Here is a 20,439-nt window from a genome sequence, read left to right on the forward strand (position 1 = left end):
ACAATGCGCTCTCTGACGAAGTCAACACCTAGTTTGCTCTGCTCTGGATGAGTTTTCCAGCACCCCACAACCATGATATGCTCCACCTCAGCAGTATTTTTGCTACAAGCGTCTGCAGAACCCGTGGTGGCCTTGTCTGATGACTGGGAGTCCCCATGTGCTTTGGGGACTGTGTTCTGGCATACTTACAAGTTTCCTGAGTAAGGAAGGTGAGTCTAGACCCAAGGCTGGCCATGGATCTTGCCATAGTGATGAGCACAGGCATTGCTAATTAAACAGTTCTCTTAATAAATATTTAGTAGATGCCTGCAGGGGTTGGTTCATTTATTCCCATTTCTTACTCACTGGATAGTGTATATTTTTTGAAAGATCTTTGGTTTTCCTGCAGGGTAGGTGGAATGCTTCCTGTGATACTTACTCTCTTGTGGGTAAGTGCTGCAGCCTCACTGCAAACGGTGCAGAACTGGCACTGCAGGAATAAGTGAAATGAGAAGGCGGCTTGTGCAGGAGCAAATGGTCTTGTTTAAAAGATGCCTGACAGTTGCGCTCAATTATATTTTAAAGCTTTTGTTCAATATATCAGACAAATCAGTGCCTCAGTCCAAGTGTCACTTGGAGGCAGGACTGAAGTCTCAGGCTTTTAGTTCATGTAGCATGATCAAGAAAAGCGTACTTTTGATCAAAGCAGGAGCAGCCCAACTGCAGATGATCAAAGACCTAAGAGTTAGCTGGTGTACTGGGAAACCAATTCTGTCTCTCACTAGTGAGATCAGTAGGCTGCTCAGCTGGAAGTGAGGTTGCAATGGGAGACATGAAGGTTAGAAAAGAAGAAAGTCTCCGTTAGCCAAAGATGGAAAATTAAAGAGTGAATAGCATCTCATTTCTGGGCATTCAGTACTGAAAGCCATAAAAAAAAAAAAATAAAAAAATAGTCCTCTCTGAGTACTTGCAGCTTTTATGGTGTTCAGATATAGGAACTGATCCTGGAAAAATGTTGTAGATTTGAAAGCTACAATTGACCTGAATGGACATTGAGCAGCGAGTTGTGTGTAGTGCCCGGTACCCTGGGAAAATGCAATTCCTCATGCATCTGTGCCGTTTGTTGTGATTCGGTTGTAGCTTGTTCTCTATTGTAAAGAATTACGATTCCTTATGTTGGTTTTCCCATAAGCTTCTGACCTTTGAAGGATAAAGGTTTTTTAGATTTCAGAAAGGGAAGCAAAAGCAGGCAGATGACATTCTGGCAGTGGCATATCAACTCTGTTTTATGGATATAAAACATGACTGTCATTCTTGTAAAACTGAAACACTGCCTGTTTCCGTAGCAAGAGGAACAGTGTAGTCAGGTTTGTCACTTGTCACTGATCAAGAGCGCAAATCAAAATAAACTGCACTACATCCTTGCTTCTTAGCTGGATATCAGACTGAGGAAGATGATGGGGAGGACAGTTTCCATTTGTGCTAATTAAGCTTTCTGACAGGCAAATGTATCTTCGTTCATGGGGGACTGCATGGTTTAGAGTGGGAGTTAATAGGCAGAAACAGCACTCGGAGCCCAGTGCGTGGGTGAGACTGATGCTTCCTCTGGGAGAGTGTGGTGGGGGCTGGTGTCCAAACACTCCCAGCAGGACCATACCCTGCAAGCGGAGGAGCTGGGTTTAAAGGACATCCGCGGGGGCTGAAGGAACCCGTGTTCCTTGTGCTAGAGCCCGGTGTCATGCAAAAGCTGTATTCTGGGAAAGTACAACGTGAAGCACTTATGTGGGAAGAGGTTGGCTGGTGCTCCAGGGAACTGCCTTTGCTAATTTGTCTCAATGTCTGTAGCAGGGGGGGAGTTGCTGTGAAGCAAATAAATAGCATCTACACTCCTAGGAGAAAGAGAGGAATCCTTTTGTTTTGGTCTGTTGACCATATACCATGTTGCAAATCCCTTAATGCTGTTGTAGCATCATTAATGCTTGCAACCTAAGCACTGCAGCATCAGTAGCACTAACAAGGAAGCTTAGTGTCTGGCTGTCTGCTTCAGATGTGGTTCAGGGATTATGAATGGCAGCCCAGATGATGATTATTATTCAGTGGGTCAAGCACACTGAGTTAGTTTCCGTTGAGCTCACCCCGTGGCCAGTAGCATCTTCTCTCTGTTCAGTGCAGAAGTGACACCACCACCACTGTTGATGTCCCCTGCCTTTGGCCCAGGAGGCACGTGTCCCATCGGCAGTGTGTCATTCAGCCTGTTTTGCAGATCCTCTCTCTGCACTTCCACAAGGTGCCAAATGGTGAATTTGATGCTCCCAGTGGCTCTGCAGGAAAAGCTGGAGTGATTGTGAGAGAGACTTGCAGGACAGTCCTGTGCTTTTTGAAGCTGTAGGCTAATGGAATAATTTCCCTACAAATGCAATGCTGCCTTTGGATTTCTTTTCAGATTCAGAAGTGGTTTATTTTTTACGTAGTCCTTTCCTCCTCACCCTTCTGCCTTTTTGGTAACGCACCCTTTTTCATTTCTACTTTTGGTTTGTGGATTGGTTAAACAGGCAATGATCAAAGGGAATGGCTGGGACTCAGGAAATTTCATCTCTGTTTCATAAAATGACATTTTTGTTTCCTGTGCCATGGGCTGAAGCCAGCTTTCCCCTGCTGCGGCGTTCCCACGTGATAGCATGTGCTGTTTGACATCCAAGCTGCAGTTCTCTAACTTAGCAGCAGAGCCAGAAGTGCACATGTGTTAATCTAGACTTTTGCCATTCTTATCTTTCCTGAGGCACATACAATGTACTGAAATCCAGTGTGAGGTGAAAGACGTGGATGAGGCTGATAGCCATTGCTATCCCCCTTATGCCCCTTTAAAATTCTGTTCCCAGTAAGAAGTCCTATGGTGTTGGCTCCACAGAGAGAGGTTTCAGTTCTGTTGGGGAAGTGTATCTGCAGTACATCCACACAGGGCTTTGGCCTGGTGCAACTAGGTGAGCTTTTAATGCAATTTCAGTTGGAGCTTTCAAAAAGCAGTTCAGCTTTCAAAATATGCTTATTGCTCAGCTCCATCTCAACAAGCCAAATATGCAGGAAATGTGCCAGTGCAAAGGATTTGAGCCACTCTTTAGTAAAGGCTGAATGCCCAGGTGAATGATTGAGTTGGAAGGAGAGCCGAAGCCTTTTGATGAGAGACCAGATGAAGGTTCATGTTACGTGAACTATACCTCAGGAAGTCTTTTCCTAGATTTGTCACTGATTATGGAGTGCTTTAACTATGTAATTTCCTCTACAAAACTCATAAAAACACATTGGTTGCCTTGAAGACTCTGCAAACACATTTCCAAATAGTCAGATTTTTTAAAGATTGCTGAGCTATGTTTTTTTTTTCCTGACAGTAATCATTTTACTTCTTTGTTAGGAATTTATGATGTTCTCCTCCTGCAACCTTCCAGGCATGGGTTTCCTCCTTTCAGTCTCAAGGTTTGTGCCCCTTACTGGATCACAGAAGTGGTTGGTTTGAGATTTGGCAGAACTGAGGTGGTGAAAACCTCTGGGAGAGGTGGAGACACTTTGTAGAGCAGCGTTTGACAGGATGGAAATGTTCTCAGCTGGTAGCAGATTGCTTTGGGAGGTTCTTGGGCCTTTTCTAATCACATACTATAGTCCCTTTCTCCCTTCTATGAGTTTCTGTCTTCCCTGCCTCATCAGATTGATTTCTGGATGTACTTACAAGGCAAAATTCAGAAGCTGTTTGCTTCTGGATGCTTCTGGACTTCGGAGGCCCTGTTGGAGACACCTAGAGATGTTGTTTTCTGGACACTCTACCTTCCTACAGTTCTCCTGGGAGGTGTGAGTGCTTAGCACTTCTCCAGAACAGATCAGTTTTGGAGCCCCCACCCCCCGAGTTTTGGTATCAACTATAAACATGAACTACTAAGGAAACTAACAAGGCTTTCCTACCTAAGGGTTATATGTTCAGAACTGAACAGACATTCAGGTCAAACATGAATTTTGATGTTATTTTAAAAAGACACAAAACTAAAATATTACATTTCCAATGATGGTTTAAATAAAGCTTTTCCATGAATCCTGGATTTTCTTTTCATATTGAAAATTCGAAAGATAGTTCGGAGTTAACAGCCTCATAAGTTCTGAGATTTTAAAGGATCGATGAAAAGAATTTGCTGTGGCCTTGGTCATAATACCTATTCCTTCAGGTCATGTCCTTGTATTTCTTCATTATGCTCCTAACTGCTGTATGGGTATGTGCAGTTCTTAGGTATGAGATTTTAATACAGACTTCTAATGATAAGTAGGTGAAACTGTTACAAAGGTTGGTTTAAACCCTAAATCATCTTTGTCATTTTAATACAGCCTCATTGATTTCACTGGACAGTCTGGGCTTTCTCTCTGGCCCCTAAACATGAGTAGCTACCATTGTGTTTTACTGCCTCTTCCCTCCAGTCTGATGTCTAAGGTGGAGGAATTTAACCAAAATAGTAAATATTTATGCCTGTATTTTAATTAAGAATAGCATTTCATTTGTGCTGTGTCTGAGCATTCATTCCTTTCATTATTGAAACGATCTCAAATTTTTTTGAGAAGAAAATCCCAGCTTCCCTTCCCCTCCCAATATACCAAAAAAGTAAATCCTAATGAAAAACTCAGTTGTGCACAGCTATGCAACAGTCTCCACAGACAAGCTGCAACCTCCAGCACTTTACTTTCAACCTAAGAGCAAAAGTTGAGGTGAAATTTTTTAAAAATTTCCCCACATTGAGACACCCAAAGGATGGGAACAGTGTTCCCGAAATGAAGTGATCAGTGTTTTCTCCCTGACTTTCAGCGTCAGCTGCTATGTGCTGACTACTGGAAAAGGTAGCTAGTCCTTGTTGGCGCCAACTACGAGTTAGATGAACTCTTGTAGGGATGGACAAACTGGACATGGGTGCCTGTTCTACAACCAGCAACATCTGTGTTTTCCTGTGAAGCAATAACCTGCCTATGGGCCAGACAGTGTACTCTCAAGTTAGGCAAAAATCATAGATCACAACTTTAAGGAAATTTCTGTTGATGTGTAAGAAAAGTATTCTACTCTAAGCCTTATTTAGAATCTTTTTTCTTGTTCTTTTTCAGGTATTTTGAGTTTTATGAAGGACCTTTGGAATACAACTCTACCAAATGCCTGGAATTACGGCAGGACATCATTGAGGTGAAGGTTTTGTCTATGTAAGTATGAATGAATGCTTGCTAAAAGGATTACTTTTCAGGCAGATGAAAATTGTTACTTACAATGATATTGTCAAAAGATGCAAAGCTCAAGAGATCCCATCAATAGGGACCTTGTCAAGGATTCCTGAGGTTCTCTTGTACATCAAGTAGTGACATTTGAATTTGATCTGAGGTCTGTTTGGAAATATGGAGGCTTTTCACATACATTGAGGCATTTTGGTCAGGCCTGGTATCACTGGAATTAAGTACTGTGTTTGTACTATTATATTCCAGGGAACTGAAGAGTAAGAGCAGCCAGACTGACTCAGAGGCTTAAGGCTCTGTCATTGACAGTGGCCAGTAGTGAAGAATAAGAAATGAAGTGAAAAGGTTAGCCCTTCCTGATTAACAAATACTGCCATGAGGACTCGCTGAGTGGTAGATGGTGACTAAAGTACAGTAACTGAAGTGGACAATAGATCTCTCTATTAATTTGTTTAGATCTTTTCTGAACCCATTTGTATTTTTGGCCTCCTCAATCAGCAATGAGTTTCACAACTTAATAACATTCAGTAAAAAGTAGGAAAATGTGATTCTGAGAAACAATAAAGTATGTATAAATTGTCTTTTGTGGTCCTATATGCCAGGAAACTAATTAGGAAACTAAACATCAGGAAGCTAATGAGTTGAGTGAGATGTATCCATGAAGCCATAGTGATGGAACTGAGCAAATGAGTGAGGTTGTCAGTGGAACTCATTGGACAAAGCGTAGCAGGGTATTTTTGTGTTGTCCTTTTGCGTGTTCAGCACTGCACTGAATCTGGATGCTTAGATTATGCCTAATCCCTTACCATAACTAAAACCCCGTGGTTTAGTAGTCTTACCGACGATCCACAAGGGTTGATAAGGTCTGTAAAGTGCACTGAGCATCTCAGTTGAAAGAGCAGCTATACAAGTGCGTAGCATAAAGCAATCAAGACTACAGAAATTACAGTTTTTTGCTCCAGGTCTGCATGATTTTGAGCATGTCTGCCTCACTGGTTTTAAGCACAGAAGAATGTAGGTTATGTCCTTGTCTTCTGTATTTGGTACTGGATGAAGGATACATGAGTAACAACTTTGCACTGCTTGCTGACTCGCAATGCTTAAAAATAAATAGAAGAGGTGAGAATGTCACACTTTTGCCAGTGTTCTGCTGAAGATGGGGAGTTTTGAATTGCTTTTCTGCATGCTTATCAGATGGTACAGAATTACTTATTTCTCTTGATCTTATCCAATGGCACATAGAAGGTAGTGGACTCCTACTCAGCTAGATATTAGCCTTACTTTTACAATGGATGTCAACTGGCATTAAGCTCTTAGTATGCTGGGCTCTTCTGATGTGTTTGCTTCTAACGTGCTGTATTTCCTAAGTCAGCCCTTATGATAATGGAAGATTTCCAAGTAAATGTGCTTTGGTGGGCTACAGAAAGTACAATATGACCTAATTCCTTCCTGTAACTTCCACAGTCTGGGAAATCAGAAGTTCTACTCACTTTAAATATATAATTATCTTAAAAGTCTCTGCTTTATTGATACATTCAAATCCCTCAAGCCTGAAGAGAACTCATTAAGACCTATCAGTTTGAAGAAATCTCAGACTTCAAAATTTCCTAGCTAGATTATGACATTGCTCCCTAGTTAGTAGATATTTGCAAGGCCTTCATTATCTCTGTTATCCAAATACAGAAGAACATGTATGAACTCTAAGGTAGAAGTGTTTGGAATTGATATCACCAAAAAATGTGTCATCTGGTATCAGCCTAGTAGAAATAGGAGTGTCATTTTGGCATAACTAAAAGTATATTTATTAACAGAGGGGAAGGGAGAGATCCTTGTGTAAAGAGCTTTTCATGTCCTCTTACCATCACAGATGCTTATCCCTACTGTGTGCTCTTGCAGTTTATAAGATGGATTTAGAATCATAGAATGGTTTGGGTTGGAACAGACCTTAAAGATCATCTAGTTCCAACCCCCTTCCATGGGCAGGGACACCTTCCACTGCACCAGATTGCTCAAATCTCCATCCATCCTGGCCTTTACCAACATTTACCAACAGTGCTGTTTGTAGGATCTCATGGATTAAGATAACCTTTCCAAAATATAATGGTAGTTGGTTGATCAAATTACCTAAAGTATCTTCTTTTCCAGTACCCTCTCTGCTGGGTGCAACTTTTCCCCCCAAAGCTGCTGTAGTTGCCAGACACTCAGAAGCTTCTCAGCAGACTGTGGACATACTTTGGTACAGTAGGTGCTTCTTGCTTGATACTGCATTTTTTATCCTGAAGAAATAGAGAATATCTATCAGAAATAGAAATCAGTCCTAAACATCTGAGGAGCCCCATCAGTACCTGTGTATATATGGCTTATGGTTGCTATGTCTGAGAAAAAAAAAAGAAAAAAAAAGATAGATTTTACACTGGTTAGACTGACTGGTTTGCCCTATCAAAAGCCTACTGCATAGTACCCTAGCTGCAGCTGTTTTAGGAAATGAAGCCCTTGTAATAAGTGGATTTTTTCATTTTCTTTATTTTTATCTTTTAGGGTGAAACAAACAGAATTGTTTGACAGATGGAAGAGCCTACAGATGTGCAAATGGGAGATGAATGTCACAGAAGCTAATTTATTCAAGTAAGAATGGTCCACATTAATGAGACTGGGTGAATTTTACTTTAGTTTGAGTTTAGCTTCCTGAAAGGAGATCAAACTTTCATGTGGATAGCAAGAGTAAGCATTATAACCCTGTCACTGTTGGAGTGCCATCCTTTTGAATAAATACAGACTTTTTTTCTACTTTAACAAAGTAAACAGCTAGAGTGAAAGAGAACTCTTCTGGCATGTGGAACAGTCTTCCTGGGAAAGGCAGGAAATCTGGTATGGAAAAGATTTCCAGCTATGATTCAGGCAGAAGTGAGGATGGAGCCAAGACTTAATGGCTGTACCCGACAACCCAATTAAAAACTCTGGTTGTGTAAAATGGTAATATCATTGCTGACACTGCAAATTAGGCCTACAAAATACTCAAACCGGACTTTTTTCTGGTGTATTAGGTAGTGTCAGAGTTAGTGTATAACTTCTTTTTTTTTTTAATGGCTTCTCAGCTATTACTCCCAGACTATCTAGATATTTTTTCTGGTTTTCAGAGACTTTTGCATTTTGTTTCTGTAGCACTCTGTCTTCCTTCATGTGACTTTCTTTTTCCTTCTTTGCTGAAGGTCCTCTATTGTCCTTTCAAGATACAACTTTTGAAATTGGTCTTGTGAAGGCAATAATAGAATGAAGCCAAAACAATATTTTAATGTTACATATTGATATATTCAAGAGGCATATTTGAGTAGGTTTAGAGAAAATACATTCTTTCAGAGTAAGTGGAATATAGACTGGTTAAGTTTGTAAGTCACTGGCACAATTCAGAGCTGCTGTTTAGAATAAGGCCCCAAACTTTCTCCCAAATTTTCTTGTGCTATTCCAGGAAATAGCTGTCATGAGTGAATGAGAGAATGTGAAAATGCATGTGCTGAGTTAGTCATTAACATCTTTAAAAATAACTAATTGTTAGTCCCAGGCTCATAGCGGTTTTTCCAACATGAGCTCCACCCATAAGCTTTTTAGGGTTCTATTGGTAGATTTTTTTCTGGAAATTACTTGGTGGACAATTATCAGAGCCCATTTTGAAGGCAAGAGCCATTCAGTGTTGGAGCCTACTTGGTGTGAGAGAAATAATGATTGTGCTGAGTGCAAGGAGCACATTGATGTATGGAGGCCAGCCCAGAGGTGGGAGCAATGAGAAAGGACTATCTAAAGACCATCAGGAGGACCATGACTCTCCCTCAGGCCACCAACACCAGCCCATTAAGTAAATGATGCCTTGGGGTGACTGGATGAGGGAGCAGGAGCACAAGCAGTATTTTCTTCTATCCTGCCAGTTGCAGGGAATGATGGAGTGTATAATTGGAAGGTCACACAATTCAATACCTGGCTCTGGGCCTGGTGTCAGCAGCTAGATTTTGGGGTTTATGGTCATGGGTCAGTTTACACGGCAGAAGGCCTGCTGGCAACAGATGGGGTTCACCTGTTTCAAAGAGGGAAAATGATCCTAGGTCAGGAGTTAGCAGGGCTTTTTGAGAGAGCTTTAAACTAGTTTCGAAGGGGGAAAGGGAATAACACCAAGCTCCCTATAGATGAGCCTGGGGGCAGCACGCCAGGGTTGGATGCAAGATCAATAGCACAGCTGAAGTGCATCTGTGCCAATGACCAAAGCATGGCCAACAACCAGGAGGAGCTGGAAGCCATTGTGCAGCAGGAAGACTATGACATAATTGCCATCATGGAAGCGTGGTGGGATAACTTGCATGACTGGAGTGCTGCAATGGATGGCTCCAAACTCTTTAGAAGGGATAGGCAAGGAAGGAGAGGTGATGGGGTAGCCTTGCATGTCAGGGAGTGTTTTGACTGCCTGGAGCTGAATGATGGTGATGATAGAGTTGAGTGTTTATAAGTAAGAATCAAGAGGAGGGCCAACAAGGTGGATGTTGTGGTGGGAGTCTGTTGTAGACCACCCAACCAGGATGAAGAGACAGATGAAACATTCTGCAAGCAGCTGGGAGAAAACTCAAGATCACTAGCCCTTGTTCTTATGGGGAACAGCAGCCTATCTCATATTGGCTGGAAATACAACACAGCAGAGAGGAAACAGTCTAGGAGGTTCCTGGAGTGTGTGGAAGAGAACTCCCTGACACAGCTGGTCAGTGAGCCAACCAGCGGACATACCCCACTGGACCTGCTGTTTACAAACAGGGAAGAACTGGTGGGTGGTGAGATGGTTGAAGGACATCTTGGGCACAGCGATCATGAGATGATAAGAATTTTTTATTCACAGAGAAGTAAGGAGGGGGGTCAGCAGAACTGCTGCCTTGGACTTCTGGAGGGCTGGCTTTGGCCTGTTTAAAAGCCTGGTTAAGAGTCCCTTGGGAGATAGTTCTGAAGAGCCAAGGGGCCCAGGAAGGCTGGACATTCTTCAAGAAGAAAGTCTTCAAGGGGCAGGAACAGGTTGTCCCCAAGTGCTGAAAGACAAGCCAGCAGGGGAGAAGGCTGGCCTGGCTGAACAGAGCTTTGGCTGGAACTCAGGGAAAAAAGGAGAGTTTAGCGCCTTTGGAAAAAGGGGTAGGCAGCTCTGGAGGGCTTTAAGGATGTTGCGAGGTTATGCAGGGTGAAGATTAGAGAGGCAAAAGCCCAGATAGAGCTCAGGCTGGCCACTGCTGTAAAAGATAACAAAAAATGTTTTTACAAATACATTAGAAACAAAAGGAGGGTGAAGGATAATCTGCATCCTTTATTGGATGTGGCAGGGAACATTGCCACAAAGGAGGAGGAAAAGGCTGAGGTGCTTCATGCTTGCTTTAATAGTTAGACCAGCTTCCCTCTGGGTACCCAGCCCCCTGGGCTGGAAGATAGGGATGAGGAGGAGCAGAATGGAGTCCCCACAGTCCAGAAAGGAATGGTTAGTGACCTGCTGCTCCGATTAGAAGTGCACAAGTCTATGGGGCCAGATGGGATCCACCTGAGGGTACTGACGGACCTGACAGAGGAGCTCGCCAAGCTGCTTGCCATGACTTATCAACAGTCCTGACAAACTGGGGAGGTCCTAGGACACTGGAGGTTAGCCAGTCTGATGCGCATCTACAAGAAGGGCAGGAAGGAGGATCCAAGGAACTACAGGCTTGTCAGCGTAACCTCAGTGCCAGGGAAGGTTATGGAGCAGATCATCCTGAGCACCATGCATGCAGGACAACAGGGGTATGAGGCCCAGGCAGCATGGGTTTATGAAAGGCGGGTTCTGCTTGATGAACCTGAGCTCCTACAACAAGATGACCCATCTAGTGGATGAGGGAATGGCTGTGGATGTTGTCTATTTGGACCTTAGTGAAGCCTTTGACACCATCTCCCACAGCGTTCTCCTGGAGAAACTGGCTGCTCCTGCCTTGGACAGGTGTACTCTTCACTGGGTTAAAAGCTAGCTGGATGGCCAAGCTCAGAGAGTGGTGGGGAATGGAGTCACATCCAGCTGGTGGCCGGTCACAGGTGGTGTTCCCCAGGGCTGATTGGTGGGGCCAGTCCTGTTTGTTGTTATCAACGATCTGGACAAGGAGATTGAGTGCACCCTTAGTAAGTCTGCAGATGACCCCCAGCTGGGGGGAGCGCTGATCTGCGGGAGGGCAGGAGGCTCTGCAGGGGGGTCTGGGCAGGCTGGAGCGATGGGCCCAGGCCAGTTGTGTGAGGTTCAACCAGGCTCAGTGCCGGGCCCTGCCCGTGGGTCACACCAGCCCCCCGCAGCGCTGCGGGCTGGGGCAGGGGGCTGGGAACTGCCTGGGGGGAAAGGGCCTGGGGGGGCTGGTCGGCAGCCGGCTGGGCATGAGCCCCCGTGTGCCCAGGTGGCCCAGGAGGCCAGCAGCACCCTGGCTGGTGCCAGCAGTGCTGTGGCCAGCGGGAGCAGGGCAGTGATTGTCCCCCTGTCCTTGGCACCGGGGAGGCCGTGTCTTGAATACTGTGTTCCATTTTGGGCTCCTCAGTTCAAGAGGGATGTAGGGGTGCTGGAGTGTGCCCAGAGGCAGTCAACGGAGCTGGGGAAGGGTCTGGAGCACAAGTCTCTTGAGGAGCAGCTGAGGGAACTGGGGTTGTTTAGCCTGGAGAAAAGGAGGCTTAGAGGAGACCTCGCTCTCTACAACTACCTGGAAGTATGTTGTAGGCATGTGGGGGTAGGTCTCTTCTCCCGGATAACTTGTGACAAGACAAGAGGAAACAGTCTCAGGTTGTGCCAGGGGAGGTTTAGATTGGATATTAGGAAAAAATTCTTCACTGAAAGGGTGGTCAAGCATTGGAACAGGTTCTCCAGGGAGGTGGTGGCGTCACCATCCCTGGAGATATTTAAAAGATGTGTAGATGCTTAGGAGCATGGTTTAGTGGTGGACTTGGCAGTGCTGGGTTAATGATTGGACTCAAAGGTCTTTTCCAGTCTAATTCTGTGATTCTATGATTCTGTGATTCTGTGATTCTATGATTCTAAAGAACCCCTCTCCATCCTAGACAGTGCATTGAGGGAAAGAAGAGATTAAAGACCCCTGTTGCTGGCTATACCGGCCTGCCGGATACATCGCTGCTTAAGAAACTCCCACGGGCACCTAGATGTAAGCTAACCTTTGTTAGCTGGTTCCAGGAACAATACTCATGCTAATCATGAAAAAAAAAAAAAAAAAAGTTCAAAGCCTCTTTCATTTTTCTTTTGGGACAGAGACTTCAGTGTGTGAATGTGTGTGGAAACTGTAGTTCCTTAAAAGCAGATGTCTTAAAGGCTCTGAGTTTGGAGGTAGACTGGTAAGAGGCTAAAAGGTGGTAGTCTAACAACACTGAGCTGTGGGCTTTTGAACTTTGCCAGCTCTGGACCATCAGGTGAGATGGGGAGAATCCAGCAAAAGTTAAATGGCAGCTACTGAAGCAGCAGGGGGGGAGGAAGCACAAAAATCATGCTAGCTTTTTTATCTGGAGACTAAGGAAAACAATTTCCTTGACAGTCTTCCTCCATCAAATATCAGATATTTACATTAAGGAACGTGCCTCTGGAAAACCACTGGACAACATTGGACATTAGATTAATGAACAATATCTCTCTCAATTCCTTAATGTATAACTAATGAAGAGTTTTATCATATCTCAAATATCACAATTCAGTCCCACTACCTGCTTGTAATTATTTAATGATTTTGCTATTAGAAATTATTCATTGACTTATTCAGTCTCAATTGCTGCTTTGATTTGATCATCATATTGTGTCATTCTGCATGAGTTAAGTATATAATAGTTATTGAACATCACTGAAATGTTTGCATAGTTCTGTATTTGCTTTCTGGTGTTTGTAATAAACCCCATAAAGAAGACTGGCTAATTCTTCCAACTCATAATGAGGCCACATACCCCAGAGGCAAGGTATTTAATCTAGGTTATTTGAGAGTCGTTTGGCATTGTCCTCATGTTTGTGCATTTGCCGTGACATGTATTTTTCATTAAAGGCATAAGCTGCATTGACTTCTGGAGTACATTACATCTCTGGAGTAAGAATAAGCTGAAGTCAGGGTTTCAGTTGCACCCAGTAAAAGGAGAAAAGTATTCAGGGAAAGATGAGACCTAAAAAATGGACCCCTATTTGGGAAGCTGCTTTTCCCATTTATATTTTGTATGAAACTTATGGTAAGGGGACCAGAGCTGAATGTTTTTTTTCTCGTGCCATGAATCACATTTTTGATATTTCAAAACTGTTTTTGTTTGCATTGGAATACTTGCCATTTTGTCCCAGGGACAAACAAATTTTGGCCATTTGTCCGAGATTTTGGAGTTGTAGCCATGACCACTTGCTTGGCACCCATCTGTTGGGGCCATGTCATCTTCTTGATGCACATACGCAAGGTCAAAGGCAAAACTAAGACCTTTATGGGTTTTTTTGTAATCAGAGTGTGCTGTGCTCCACAGTAGTCTGGTAAGTTGGTTAGTGTCTTTAGGTATTGCTGTGTTTAAGTTCCTGCCCTGCCAAGCTTATACATCCCCAGAGGAATACTTTAACCCCTGTGTTTCCTTACCAATGATGAGTAAATAATTTACAAAAAGTGGAGGACCTCATTCGTTAGGATGTTTTCCCTGGGATACTGGGGGCAGAAACTCAGCTTTGGGGTCTGGATCAGGGCAGAACTTGCACGTGTATTTCCTGCAGCCTAGAAGAGACAGGTACAGGGATCTCATTTCTTCTGGTGTTTTTTTTTTTTTTTTGTGTGTTTTTTTTTTTTTTTTTATCATTAGTTCCTCAGTCAAGGAAAATTTCACTGAATCTGATTTTTTCTAAAGGAAAATACAGAAAACCACCATTTTACCCCTCCTACAGCTAAAAATGCCATCTTAGGAGTAGTAGTAATTGCAAATCTTAAAGCCTGTTGTCAGCTCCTTGATCTTATTTCTTTTCCGTTTTACAGGTCTACTTTGTCAAGGTGTTGCAATGCCCCAGCCTTTCTGTTCACCACCCAGAAAAATACTCCCTTGGGAACTAAACTGAAATACGAAGTGGATACTAGTGGAATCTTCCATATCAACCAAGAGATCTTCAAAATGTTTCCGAAGGTGCCTCATGCCCCTGCCCGTTTGCAGAACCAGCTTCACTCTGCTTGCTGAATTAGATACTATCCCATAGCCAAGCACTTAGCAGTTGTCTGTATGACATTTCTACAAACTCCATTGCTTATACTTTGACAATATTTATTTTTGATATATTTTAGTGGATTATCCTGTTTTCTAGTGGTCATATGCTCTAGTATGCAATATATATATTTTCCTACACAATGTTACTGATTTAGCAGCAAAGTGGCTAATGAAATCACTTAAGAAAGCTGAATAAAAGAGGCATTTACTGATCAGAACTTTTAAAAGTACAGTATTCACCTACAATAAATCCAACACTTGGGGGAGGTCTGCTTTTTTGAGGGCATGATTATTTTATAATTCATATTCACAATGACTGCCTATTTTTATACTTATTTCTGTTTGCAGATTATCTGTGGACAGGCTGCACAATTTTTAAATATATTCATCATAATGATTATTCAAAACCTTCTCAGCAAATAATCCTTGACCTCAGGGCATTCAAAGTTATAACCAGTGGACAAGTCCCACTGCACATAGTGACTGATGTGCAGAAATGGGCTTATGTGACTACTGATTTGTCATGGGGCACACCTCATGAATTTAAAATGGCATATTTGAAGGGGATAAGTGAAATTTATCCCTTTCAGAAAGTCAGAAAAATATTCAAGTTAAGTACTTAGATTTGTGTCATGGGATCTTCAGGGTCTACCCACTGTTAATCCTTTTGCTTTCTGAGCACTACTAAGAGTTAGGCTAGGGCTGTTATCTAAATTTGCACATGGGGAACTGGGGCAGAGCAGGGGAAAGGCTCAGATCCAGGAAAGAACTGGCATCTGGAGACACGCAAAGAATAGGTACATCTAAGCCTAGGAGTATTATCCTCAAAACCCTGCCTGATTGCGCAGATGAATGCATGAAAGACTAGATGCCTACACTTTTGCTATAAGTGTCCTATAGTTGCTGCTGTATTTATCCTGGTGTGCCTTGAGGCTGCTTTGAAGGTGCTATCACATGCCAAAGTGCTTTTGGGATTCACTGGGCAGCACCTATGTGGCCGAAGCCACCCTCTGCCTTGGAGCAGGGCTGCAGCATGGCAAATGTAGGAGATAAAGGGCTAAAAGCACAGGAGCAAGACTGTTAAGGGCCAGAGCCTTGTGCTGAATGCGGAGGCCTGGCTTCTGATCTCCCTTTCAGGACTGCTGAGGCATTTTGTGTTAAGAAATCACCGGGTAAAGCACAGGCAACTGTACTTCCTCTCTGTTAGAAAGCTGCTAATTTTCTCAAACAGGTGTAATTGCATGCCCTTTTTCCTCATGGCTTATGAATGCTACGGAAAGATCCTGGGAATAATCACCTAGAAATATTGTGCTACTATCACATCTCGCTGTAGTTTGCGGTATGAAATTATTGATAAAATATGTATGTACTGAAATGAGAACTCTCATGCTTATGTAAGCACATGTCTACATATTCATAAGGTGTAGCATGGCTCAGTTCTGCATCACAACCCTCTCCCCCTAACGGCCCAGTTCTGTTCTCGGAGATGTGATTTTCATTCTCTCTGGTTTCAGCAGCAGCTGCATGTCTACATATGAAGACAGAATTTTGCCCAAATGTTACAGAAAGATACATCCTATACAAGTCAAAATAGGTGCCTGGCCAAAGGGTCTAGGCACTGCTTGTGGTACAAGTGCTAATTAACAAATATAATACTATTAGTACAATTAGTGGTAGCAAGCAGTAAAATTTGGGCTAGGTTCTGATAAATAGCTGTTATGTGCTGTCTGACTTTGAGAGGCTTCCTGGAACGTAGAGTTGCTCTGGAACCATGTGTGCAGACTTCTCAAAAGCAGGTCATCAGAGCCTGAAAGGCGAATAGTTTGCAGGCAGTGCAGAAGGCAATGCCTGGGGTATGCTAATTTTATGGTTCATGCCCTCATATGGAAATCAAAAGGGAAAGCAAGTTTCTAAAATTATTCCTTCTGTTATTAAGTCTGGACTAAACCAGGTTATTGCTTTTTTTCCCTCTCAGTTGCCCATACTGTCTCTAATTGCACAGAGAACAACCCCATCCGTTATGTACACCATGGGAATATTGCGTGCCAGAACCAGTGTTAACTTCCTGTGATTAGTGCATCTGCAGCAAGATGCAGCTGCACAAAAAAAGAGGAAGAAGTAAAAAAGAGACTTGTTTCCTCCATGTTTCAGGTTATTTATCTGTTTCATTGCTGTGATGTTGCAGGATATGCCATACCACCGCTCCCAGTTTAAGAAATGTGCAGTGGTTGGGAACGGAGGAATTCTGAAGAACAGCAGATGTGGCCGGGAGATTGACAGTGCAGACTTCGTGTTTCGGTAATCACCATAGCACCATTTTCCTTTTTTGCCTGTTTTATTGAAAACTAAAAGATTGCAAAGCTATTCTTTCTTATGTGGAAACATGGGATTTGCCAAACTGGCCATAGCAAGCCTGCTTGTGGCACAGAAAGTAAGGGCTTGAAAAAAACACCTGGCTGTATAATATCTATTTAAAAATTATGCTTTGAGGAATTATTTCTCCCTAACTCCATGTGGTTAATCATTGACTTACTGACAAAGTTTGATGTCCTCTTTCTGGACATTTTGTGTCACTCAGGTTGTGGATTTATCCTTCCATGGACATTAGCCCACAAGTACTGTCCTATGAATGTGGCCATGATCTTCTGGGGCGGTTCTGAACCAGAGGTACAACCTCCACTGCGTGACAGGCAGCTTGGCCAGATGTTAATAGCTCCCCACCGTGCAGCTCACGTGCCTCGGAGGTGTATTTCTGAAGTGGTGCAGAGCTCAAGTGCTGGATAATGGGAGTTACAGTAATCAGTTCCGTAGACTCCAGGGTGTGCAGAGATGCCTGAATAACTTTGAATGTTGAATGTCTTCCTATTGTGCTCCCCAACATATGCAGAGTTACCCAGGTTCTGCATAGACTGGGATGTCCCATGACTTGTGTCCCTGGATAACGGAGTTTAGCAACACTTCTATCATCCTTAATATATAAGGGAAAGATTTTTTTTAATATTCATATGCATGACTAATCCCTGTCTAAATCCTGTTAAGCTCTTTGTCTGGGTCATGGCATATGAGAGCTAGCTCACAAATTCATGACCTGTTCTGTAGAAAAGAAAAATCTTTTTACTTCTGTTGGCCTATTTTCTGATCTTAGGTATGTTGCTGTCAGTTTAGAATAACTGCATAGATCAATGAATTTCCCTGATTTCATACCAGCAAAAATTAGGTCAGATTTTTGGCCCATTGCATTCTTTATTTAATCTGGTATCAAATAAGAAAAAAAAAAATTTACAGGTCTTACCTTCAGTATTCATTGTTCTCAGACCCTTGTGTCTGCCTCTTGTGCCCACTTTATAGAAAACTGTTGTCTTAAGTTTTAATCTGTGAAACAGTCCAAGCTTCATGTAATTTGCTTCTTAAAAGCCTAGTGTACCCGTATACACTAAATGATCATTGTAGGTTCCCTTCTATTGTGCTGGATCACAGCTATCATTATGGTTGAAAGAAGTGGTACATGTTACACACGGAAATGCTAAACTGCTGAGCGGAAACGGAAATATGGGCAGCAAATGTCATAATTTATGTATAAGAACTTTCAGTGGAGGTCCCTTTTTACCACTGTTAACTCTTCCTTGCACGATACCAAAAATGATTAAAAAAAGCAGATCAGATCACTACAGAATGTAGAAATCAGGTTGCTTTTGATATCAGTAATTAATTAAATAGAGGCTTAAGGAGAACTGAGAGATGAATAAATACATCAGTACTTGTGCAAAAGACCCCCCTGGTTCACCACCTCCAAACCATGTGGGACCAGTGTTATGCATAAAAGACCTGCTGATGTTTAAGAGCATAAGGTCTGCTGACATAAATTTTAAAGTAAAGCTTGTGTTTGAGATCAGATCTGAATATATCCACTTTCCACTCTAGCACCAGTTCACCAGACTGTCAGAAATCACCATCTTGATCACTAACGGAATATTTCTTTAAAATATTTCAAAAACTACCTATGGAGCACTGTTAACATTTAGTGATACGTTCAGGGCACCTCAGGAAAACTTCTATTGTCAGGAAGCTTGTGGCCAACAGGATTCAACCAAGACTTTTCTATGAAATAAATTCTGATAGCAGTTAGTATTATTTACTAGTTCTTATTGTCTATCTCCATCTACTGGCCAGAGGAGAGATCTGTGATGAAACATTGGGTGCATTAAGAGATGGGACTACTCCCTTTATAGGGATGAATTTTTTGACTCTTATGACAAAAGTATAGTTTGTACAGATTTTGTCATTTTTATAAGGAATTATCACTTGCAAAAAATTCAGTCTTTCTTAATCCTGGTGGGAGTTTACTTTTAAAAAATATTGTAACTGTGTATTAACCTTTTTCATATACAATCTGATGAGCACAGTGCCGAGTGCTAGGTAGAACTGAAGATGCTAGAGGACTTCAGAAGGACGTTGCATGACCCAGCAGAGAAAAGTGCTGGAAATAACACTGCCTATGAGAAGGATGAGGTGGCTAAAATGAGATCTCTGACCTCATAAAGAGGGACTCTCTGGAAGGTAGATGTGGACCTCCTGAGTCTGAGGACTTTGAAGCATTTTTGTGCGATCTTCTGGTCCCCACTTGCCCTCTCCCTGTGACTGAAAAATTATGCTAACAGCTGAGCTGAACTGTAGTATTGTGAAAACACTGAGCATCACTTACCCTAAATACTTTCACAGTTTTCTCCTGTTCAGCCTTGTTCTTCAGAAATGTGGAGTTGTTTGGGAATTGGGCGCAGCAGTATTTTTGAGACGTAGGGATCTTAACGATGTCTTTTATTAAGGCTTGTAGATCACTTCAAAAAGTTTTCAAAATGTCAGCAAGCATCTAATGCTAGCTTAAACTGAGTGTAAAACTAGTGGCAAAGCCACTTATGTTGCCTCTGATAACACATCTTGGAGCTTTATTTTTAGCTGGGTTTCCTATGGAAGTGAAGCTTGTGTGTGTACGTGCATGTTTCAGTAACCTCAGCGTCTCTTGAGGAGTGCTCTAAATTTTGTGAAATGATGAATCTAGGTCAAGGTCAAGGTGAGCGGAGGCTCAGCAAAGTCAAGGTTTGCAAATCTTTGTAAGTTTGCTCCTGATAACTTTGACATCCTCTGGTGTATCTGTAGAGTCAGAATTGCTGCTCTTACACTACACTGGGGGATACTTATAAAGGGAAAAGGGAGGGAAGCAGATAGTTATGCATTAATTAGGACTGGACTGATTTGTCTCTTGTGGAGCATTTCCCCTAAAGTTCTTGAGTATCAACCAAAGCATGTTAAAGGCAATGTTATAGATAGTTTATCTATTAATTATTGAATACAACTCAGCTGTTGCTGAGGAAGTCTCTGATTTTATAGGCTGACTGGCCTTGGGGCTTTATCACATTTCTCGTCCTAAACTGCCAAATTTAATAGCTGAACTGCTAATAAGGAAACATAATGAGTAAGCGTTGGCTACGTCTGCAAAAAGGTGTTGTCTTTCACAGACTTAGGGAAGAAGGGTGGTCTTCATACAGCCCCAAAGAACTTGTTACTTTAATGCACAGTTCGGACATCAACATGTTTTGATACATTCTCAGTCTGCTTCTAGATTTGTTGCTTGGAAGAAATCTTAAACCAATTCGAATTTCTAGTCCTGCAAAGGTGCAAGAATTTTTTAAACTTTCTTTTTTTTTTAACTAATTTTTTAAACTAATTTCTTTCCTTTATAGATGCAATTTGCCTCCTATATCTGAGAAATACTTCATGGACGTTGGGGTAAAGACGGATGTCGTGACTGTCAATCCCAGTATAATTACTGAGAGGTCATTTCTGTTTTTTGTATTTTCATCTCTACTTCTTTTCCAAATCTACCTTTCACTTAATTCTAACTGTTACAGAGATTTTTTCCCCCCACTATTACTTTAAACTGACACTATGAATCATGATTCATTCTGAACTGAAGTTATCCAGTAT

At 42.3% G+C, this 20,439-nt stretch overlaps 1 protein-coding gene across 7 annotated transcripts in view; it reads left to right on the forward strand.

The window, feature by feature from the left end:
* The window catches only part of ST8SIA5 (ST8 alpha-N-acetyl-neuraminide alpha-2,8-sialyltransferase 5), an 89,045-nt gene that overhangs the window by 59,209 nt on the left and 9,397 nt on the right, over nt 1-20,439 (forward strand). For all 7 annotated transcript variants that reach the window (XM_080371626.1, XM_080371632.1, XM_080371627.1 and 4 more), the window contains 5 exons: nt 5,107-5,199; nt 7,765-7,851; nt 14,235-14,379; nt 16,643-16,755; nt 20,196-20,288. In XM_080371626.1, the coding sequence (XP_080227752.1) occupies nt 5,107-5,199; nt 7,765-7,851; nt 14,235-14,379; nt 16,643-16,755; nt 20,196-20,288 (531 nt within the window). The remainder of the gene's footprint in view (nt 1-5,106; nt 5,200-7,764; nt 7,852-14,234; nt 14,380-16,642; nt 16,756-20,195; nt 20,289-20,439) is intronic.

This window comes from Falco punctatus (genome assembly GCF_963210335.1).
Source record: "Falco punctatus genome assembly, chromosome: Z".
NCBI lineage: Eukaryota > Metazoa > Chordata > Aves > Falconiformes > Falconidae > Falco > Falco punctatus.